This window comes from Phyllopteryx taeniolatus, chromosome 16 (genome assembly GCF_024500385.1).
Source record: "Phyllopteryx taeniolatus isolate TA_2022b chromosome 16, UOR_Ptae_1.2, whole genome shotgun sequence".
NCBI lineage: Eukaryota > Metazoa > Chordata > Actinopteri > Syngnathiformes > Syngnathidae > Phyllopteryx > Phyllopteryx taeniolatus.
The window spans coordinates 3251832-3260785 of record NC_084517.1 but is presented as its reverse complement, the minus strand read 5'-3'; the positions used below and the strand labels follow the sequence as shown (position 1 = coordinate 3260785).

At 38.9% G+C, this 8954-nt stretch overlaps 1 protein-coding gene across 1 annotated transcript; it reads right to left on the bottom strand.

Annotated features, from left to right (window-relative positions):
* Positions 1-329: 329 nt before the first annotated feature.
* LOC133465632 (fructose-bisphosphate aldolase A-like) lies at positions 330-7572 on the bottom strand. The gene is made up of 8 exons (XM_061748632.1): positions 7413-7572; positions 6413-6529; positions 5798-6064; positions 3413-3573; positions 2479-2562; positions 1860-2034; positions 1562-1761; positions 330-691 (listed from the first exon to the last, which is right to left on the bottom strand). Exons 2-8 carry the CDS (start codon positions 6522-6524, stop codon positions 596-598), a joined length of 1095 nt encoding a protein of 364 aa, XP_061604616.1. The 5' UTR covers positions 6525-6529; positions 7413-7572; the 3' UTR covers positions 330-595.
* Positions 7573-8954: the final 1382 nt, after the last annotated feature.

Here is an 8954-nt window from a genome sequence, read left to right as displayed (position 1 = left end):
TTAACAGTTTGTGACTCTGACTAACATTGCTGCAGATTTTACTTTTATTGAATTAAAAATACAAACTGAAGGATACCATTCTATTGTCAATGTATGGTAAACTTCTATTACCGAATTGTTTCCCATTTTCAGGGCACTGGGTGTGTCTGTCTATAGTTTATACCCCGATTAGGATTCAGTAGCTACAATTGATCTGCTCATAACATGCATACTAATTTTAAAATATTCACAAAAACAACTTAGTGGTGGAAACATTTAATATGAATGTATCTAGTGTACACACTAACATAATGGAAACGTTAAAATGAAAGCAATTTTCCAGATGGATCTCAAACCTATTAAGGGGAATTCTTTATTTTTGCCTGCTTACACACACGCATGCACGCACACGAAAGAACACAAGTGAAACAACGAAGACAGTTAAACCACAATAATTGCTTTTTAAGTCCCAATCGGACAGGAAGATATAGACCGTTTCTTAGGATTATTGTCCAAATGATCATATTTGATTTGAGACTCCCATCACTGGTTGCATTATAAATAAGAGTTGGTTATCACTCTCTAGCCTCCACATCTCTGGTACATCTGGTTGGCCTCAGTAGGCATGGTTGATCACAAACAGAGACTCCTGAGCGGCTGCACCCTTCTCTCCAGAGGACACATACTTACCAAGAGCTGCCTGGCTGTTATTCTGTGGTGAGACATCAGACATTTTTTGATTACAAAATGCTTTTATTACAATTATTAATGGCATTAGAAGACTTAGTTGCCATTATCAGTATCGATGAACTTGCAATGCTGGGGCAGAATTTGATGTGCTGATGAAAACACATGGCACAAAGAAGCAATAGAAGCCAATTATATCCATCCATGCAGTTTCCGTACTGCTAACTCTGGGCAAAGCCTATTACACAATAATGATAATATACAGTATATGGGTCATTTTCATATAATTTAATCATTAACGGTAAAGACAATGCTCAATTTTACTGATATGAGTATTCAAATTATTATCATTCAAAAGCTAATAGTTGTTTCTAAGACAAAAAAAACAAAACATTTTTTCTAAAGTGATGTTGTTCACATATTCAATGCCAAAATGTCGCAAATGAGATATCATGATTTGCAACATGTTTTCTGAAGATGCTAATTACATTTTTGGACATATAGTATTTTTCTCCTGTTGCTTAATATGCATTTTCATGGAAACTAACACATGCCTCTCAGTGGTTTTTTTGGTTTTTGTTTGTTTCTTCAAATGGTCCTTCTTTGCCACTCAAACTGTCTTCGTGCCACTGGAAGAAGCCTCATCATGTTGTTGCAATACACAAGAGGGATCTGTGACCAGCTATTTTGCATTCACACAATAGTAGACAGCAAAATAGATTGTGTTGTTTCTGAGCGATGTATGAATTTGTGAACGTGTTGGAACAATTGCCCGTCTTTATCGTTGTTACAAATGTATAAAGCATGGCTGTTTCAGCACAGCAGTAATTTACTCATATAAAACCAAGGCACCATAAAAAAATAAAATGGCACTTTGGTGGCACTAACTACTTACCAAGGCTCTCTTTATGTACTCGTCCTGACAGGCTTTGCCATTCCCCTTCTTGCCTCCCCAGGCTTTAAGAGCAGATGCCTGAAGAGCACGGCCATAGGAAAAGGTGAGAGCCCAAGGCCGCAGCAGGTGACATTGGTTGATGGCATTCAGGTTAATGGTGGCGTCTTCTTCGCTCTGCCCCCCTGATAGAAAAGTCACACCTGTACGCACAAAACACAAACGTGATGAGGTAATGATGAGTGGGACACTTACAGTATATGCATAGAATGGATAGTCTCTATATCTGTAAGGTTTTTGCCTGGTACAGCGGGAGGCACAGTACGACGCAGGGCTATGACAGTTGCCATGGCGATTTCCTGAGGGCTGTACTTTTTGGCGCAGGAGTGTCCAGCCGTCACCATGTTGGGCTTGAGCAGCGACCCCTCCAGATACACATGATGGTCTGATAAAGCCTTGTACACAGCTGCCAGCACCTGGTGCAAAAAGTCAAGGCTTTACAAAGTCATTTTCGACTTTTTAAGCTTTTACGGTGTAGTCCATGTGATGAATCCTTGGCCTATATGAAGGTTATTGGCAGTAGTGCATGTGTATAATTCCAAACAGAATTTGTATGGATCATTTTCATATAATTTCATCAATAACAGTTTAAAAAAAATAATAATAATGTTTTTTAGTTGTCAACTTCGTCCATACTTCAGTTAACTAATCGCACCCATTGGCAGGATGCCAACATCACCCTCCTAAGCTGCTCTCTCCTAAACTAAATATAATACATGATTAGTTTAACTGTTTTCTCAAGCATACATTGTAGTTTTTGGCTCTTTGGACCTGTATCGATCCATCTATATCTAATGGTCATACAAAGGTTGCTCTCAGTCAGCTTGATTCTTAATGGAGGTGTTTCCAGCATCACTCACCTTCTCAGTTATATACTGGCACCTCTGCAGGTCATGGTCACCGTCTGGTAGTATCTCAGGCTCGACAATGGGCACAATTCCATGCTGCAAGACATCAAGCAGAATAACCAGTGTGATGACAACACTACAACAGAGGCTGCCTGTGGTGCAAAAAGGCTTTATCAGTCCATCAATTTTCAATCGACTATTAAGATCTCAAATAGCGGGAGTTAAATTGCGTTTACTCACTCGAACAACTTGCAGGTGTAAAAGGTGACTGAATTGGAAGTGTTAGTGGAAGAGGCAAACAAAAATATTACTGAGTTACAGAAAAGACATGTATCTCTCCAAATATTCAGAGAACATTCTGTTTAAATCTTGACATAGCACACCTGACAAAATACTCTGAGAGAGGCCAGCAACAATTGTAACAGTGCGCTGAAAAGACGCAGATGCGACAGAACTCAGTGTTGAGAGGAGTTTTGTTATAATTAATATGGTACTACTCCTTCTTATGACTGTCCCCAAGTCAGCCCTTCGATAATTCAGAAGCTAGAAAATTGCATTACTGAGTAGACGATATGTCGCAACAATGTTTTCTTTCTGGCATTTATAAAATGTTCACACAAGCAGAAAATAATCTCTCTTTTTGCCTCTGGGTTTTCCTTGCCATAGTACTGCAGCTTCCTTTCAGACTCCTGCCTATTTGTGCACAGCCAAAACTTGTGAATCAGGCCCATAGAGTCTTCAATTACTGACCTAATGCATGATTTTGAGATATGGAAGGAACACTTAGTACTGAGAGAAAACCCACACAAACACAACAACGTTTTACGAGTGATAATATTTTAGTTTAACTGTTGGCTAAGTAGTGAAATAGCTGTTGGGACCTGTGTGCTTGTTTTTAACAACACAGGATAAAAAGTGTAGTGTACAGTATGCGCGATCTACTAACCATCTGGCAGATGCTGGCATAGCGTGCGAGAACATTTGCATTCTCCATGATCGCCAAGTTGGACGGCGTGGTGGATGTGATCTTTAACACACAGCGCCACTTTGCAAAGTCAGCACCATCCTTCTTGTACTGAGCACAGCGTTCGTAAAGCCCATCAAGACCTGTAAGAAACATAAGACAGTACATAAGGCATAGATAATGAGGGGAGGAGTGTCCATCCGTCACTCTGTTGGGCACAGTGCTGTGCCCTCCATGATGGTTTGATAATAAGACCGTTTTAGACAGCTGCCAGGAGCTGGAGCAAAAGGACGCTTTTTTTTGTTTTACTGCTGCCTTTCATAGATACGGTGTGGGTTTGCTTCCCGACCAGTGCCCCAATGCTCAGCCAAGCTCATATGGAAAAAGGGTGGGCTGCGTCAGGAAGTGCATCGGGCGTAAAAACTGAGCCAAACAAATCATGGCGGCCCCCAACTGAGACAAGCCATAAGTCACAAAATTATATTAAGCTTTTAATAATACTGTGAACCACCACATATTTGTGGTTTGGCATTCACAAATCCGCAGATTTTATTTTGAACCACTGAAAATCTTTTTCGATTTGCTGTTTTTGTGCTCTGGCCCAAAGAAATAAATGTTTGGTGCCATCTGGTGCAATCTTGATGTGGTTGTTAGGTTAAATTCATTGGTTTTTTTTTTTCATTTGAGTTTGAGATTTTTTTTTAGTTGGCAGACCATGGATTCACCCCTTTTCCCTAACATTTATTAGTGTGTAACTGTAATTGCCCAAAGGTGAGTTTGATGACCTAATACATTTGTGTAAAGTGCTAGGCGCATATTAGTTTGCATATGTGATGTTGCGTCAATTTGCGCTAGTGTGTTGTTTAGGCTAGTTTATTAGCTAATACTATTGATTAGCGTCATGTGAAGGTGGTTTGTGTTGAATACTGTAACTACTGTACTGAATACAGTCGTCTATGCAACAAGGGTTCATGATCGTGTACATGCTAGATGCAAAGTGTTGCTGCTTTATGATCATCTCTGTTTTAAGTGCTTTGGCACCATCTTGTGGGTTCTATATGCAATTGCAAACCCCTTTGGTCAATTGTTCACAGATTTGAGCTCCTGATCTCCTGCGAATAGCAGGGGTTCACTGTATAAACAAAATGTTTTGTTATATTAATGCAGGGAAAATTTTGAATTGGGTTCTGACAGTGCATTTGACAGCTAAATATCCCATTCAACATGTTAGCAACAGATCCAATACTGTATTTTAATTGCACTTCTGGATCTGGATTAAATTATATTTCCTTCTAGTTAAGATGCTTGTTGTTTAGTCATTGATTTTATTGTACATAAGCCTTGCTGAGGGTCTCTACGCTCGTTCCTGCTATTTGTCTGTTTTTATAACATTCATGGGTTGCTATACGCACCTGCAGCATCACAATGTCACAATGTATCCTGATACTGTTGGCAATATCTACAAAGTACTCCGATCTCCCAAAACATTTATCACTATAACATAGCGTAATTTCTTGTGTATAATGCGCACCATGTATAATGTGCACCCCCAAAGTTGACCTCAAAATTCTGGAAAACCCGTGTATAATGCATTTTTACAATGCATGATTTTGCTTCTACCCATATGATCAAAACAAAATATTATCTGTATTTTGTTAGTTTTTTTCAAGGTATTATTCTGAAGTTAAGCTCTTTATTTGAACACATAATTTCTTTTTATTTACTTGCTCTTATTTTTAAATTCACACCCCTGCTTTTATTTAGTAAATGAGAAAACACACAGTTGTGCTCATATGTTTGATTACCCAGGCAGAATTTGTAAGATGTGTACAAATTTTGTAAATTATTATTTTAATGGGATTCAAATTAAACAGTCAAGCATTTAAGAAAATCATTATAATTAAACAAAACATAACCATAAAGACATTAATGATGGTTGTTGTTCAGTCATCAGTTGTATTAAAAACAACAACAACAATATTTCACAAATTCTGCCTGGGTATGTCAATTTATGAGCACAATTGTACATATATGCAGTCATATGTACCCCTGTCATATTGGAATGAAAGTGTAGGCTACACCTTTTTCATAACCTCTAGGTGGCATACTAGAATGAAAGTGTACACATTTTTCATAACCTCTAAGGGGCGCTGGCATAGTGGAATGAAAGTGTACAGCTTTTTCATAACCCCTAGATGGCAGCATACAGTTATAAAATGTGAAAGTCCTTTTCATTTTCTCCTATACCTATGTATAATGCGCACTATTGCCCTTTGACAATATTTTGGTGAAAAAATGCTCATTATACATGAGGAATTACGGTAGTCCCTGTTGGTACATACTGTAGGTAAAATAACACATCCCTACCTTGCGTGGTGGTTTCTCCATTGGTGCCAGCGAGGGGAACCACACCCTTGTCAACCTTGATGCCCACCACGATGCCCTTCTCTTTGACTAGCTGGCGGAAAAGTTTGCCATCATCTGTCTTTTGGTAGAGCGTCTCGTGGAAGAAGATGACACCTCCGATGCAGGGTTTGACGCGGTCGTCGGCAGTAAAGAGGAGCTGTCGGTAAAGCCTCCTGTTCTCCTCTGTGTTCTCGACATCGATGCCATTGAAACGCTTGGCCATGCTGCCTGGAGATGCCAGGCCAGAGTGAGACACATCTCTTCTTGACACTATGTTGTCATAACTTTACATGTGTTTTATTCATTTTAGAGACAACATATTATTACAGTTACAATAAAGATGCAGGGAAAGTAGCTGGACTGTTTTTTTGTTTAAATTAACCTGATAAGCTTGATGGCAGGGACAAACTTGGGGGTGGGAGGCAGAAGGACATGTCCCCTTCACCCCCCTTGGATTTCCCCCCTCTCAAAACCAGGTACCTAACATATTTTATCCAGTCCCAGTTTTAAAAATATTTTTTCATCACTGATCACATTGTATGTGGGTGGGTGGGTGGGTGTCAGCTGCAGCTATACCTGTGGACTCATCTGCCGCAAGAATGCCTTTTCCAGCAGCTACAATTCTCAGAGCAATATCATTGAGCTCCTTCTTTTGCTCAGGTGTCAAGAAAGGATATGCATGAGTCATGGTGACTGTGAGGCAAAAAAAGGTGATTGGTCAATGTTGATTAAGCTTTAAAGGAAGCAAAAACTGAGTGCAATATGTAGTCTTACAACATAGCGTGCAGCCTTACAAATGATACCGCAACATATTCAAACAACAATTGCCACACCTGAAAAGGAAATGTTCGAACAGATTGTGAAACACCTCTCAATATGTAGTTACCGCAGCGCAATCACTCAGTTTGCAGTGAGGAAAATCATTTGAAAATTCAGAATATTCGCAGGTTCGAGGAATCCAAATTGAAGACTTTTAAAGACATTTTCAAGGCCAAATTCAACAAAATGTGACTACTAGGATTGAGTCCAAATGGAAATATGGACTCAATATTCATTGATCAGAACTGAATATAAAACATTTTAAGCTCCTTATTTGTTTACAATAGCGGTTAGACAAGTTGTTATTGCTATTTTTTTAACCACTGTATATTATTCAATACCAACTGATTGCTTAGAATGTGAGAAGTTAAGCCTGAAAATAATTGTACTATTGACCTCCAAATTAGATTCTTTAACATATGAATGCTAAAATTTTAATAATCAATTACTGCAATGCATAGCAATTTGACAGCCTTTTACTCACAAGTACTTCCACAACTTTGATTTAGATTGATTCGATTTTACTTGGCTAATAAAGGATTTGAGTACTTCAAAACAACTCCCATTAATCCCCAAAAGTCTACAGTAAATGCGAATAAATGCATTCAAATAAAAAACAAATTTCGCCCGAGAAACTAGGGTACCATTGAGTGTAAAAACAACAAAGTTGTGAAACTTAAAATCATTGTCTACCAAACTGTAAATTCATTTTCTCGGTTAACCTTTCCAATAATTAAGACAGAGCGAGGAAACTTACCAGATGATTGCTTCAAATTGTGACAGAAGCAGGAAACTGCAGCACTGTTGTTGCATCAGGAGAGCAGAACCAATTGACTGTGGGGTGGGGGAGAAAAAAAATCAACAACAACAAAAAAAAACAAAACTATCCAATCACAGCACAGTTTTAGTTCATATCTCTTGATTGACATGCAGCTTATCCAATCGGAGATGTTCATGGTGCAGCTACACGTTGGGCATATATATATATATATATATATATATATATATATATATATATATATATACCTTATATACCTATATTACCTTGAAACTTCTAAATACAAAACTATTCGCACAGGTCACACCTCAGGTACCATTGATGATCCCCCCCCCCAAATTTTTTTTTTTAGCCAAACATTCCAGAACATGATTAAAATTAACTTCGAGTTGAAACAAGACAGCGTAAGGAAGAGTGAGTCACTGGGATAAACTTGCATAACAAGAAAAAAAAAAAAAAAAAAGAGTGTGAACAAGCCTAAACACATTGGAGGATCGGAGGTTTTAGGCCCTGCTTCCTGTAGTTTGTATTTCAAAATAACTTTATCTGGTTGCCTCCTTGAAGCAGACATGTGCCGAGTCTAGAGAAAATGATTGTTTACGTTTGTGAAAATTGTTGATTGAAACTTTTCAATGGGCTGTTTTCGTAAGCAATATCTCAAGCTCCTATTTATTCCTGTCCCAGTGGAACAAGCACTGTCCACTTTGAAATTAAAACCGGAAAATGCACAAGAGGAAAAATAGGACTCATCACTGCCACCCTGTGACAAATTAGCAATAGTGACACTGCAACTTCCCAATTCATTCATTCATTCATTCATTCATTCACGTTGAGCCTATCCCAGCTGACTTTGAGTGAGAGGGTGCACACCACGGACTGATTGCTCAACCACCACAAAGCACATATAGAAAAAAACACCACACACATTCACATTCTATAATACTGTATACACATTTTTTTTGTTTAGTTTTTTACAGTGGAGGAAACACACAGAAGCATGGGGAGAACGTGTAAACTCAAACCTGGTAGGTCGAAAGCAGAACCTTCGACTGTGAGGCACCGGTAACCTTTCATTGCTCCGTGACTTTCTGCAGTGTGTTTTTTTGTCTCAGTAGTAGTAGTAAGTATTTTTGGTCAAAATGGCTGTCTGTTGCAGTACTAGAGCGGCTCCAACTACTGGACACAAATTCAGTGTGTGTTTTGGTTTGTGGTACTTGGAGAGCTAAATATTTTTTGAGGTGAAATGTATTGTAAAAAGTTTGAGAACCACAGAATCAAACAATTAACTCCACAACAGTGTTTCACTTTTTTTTTCTTTCTTGTAGGTAACGCAGGGTACACACATACTTCTTAACCAATGTTTAAAATGTAAGATCATCGCCTGCCACCGTGGGGGACCTAGGTTCAAGACCCCGACTGGACCATTCTGCCAACATCCCCAAGGACTCACGGCTGTGGTTTTCCTTGAGCAAGACACGGATACCCCGAAATTCTCCCCGGGCGCTTCAGCTGCCCCCCTGC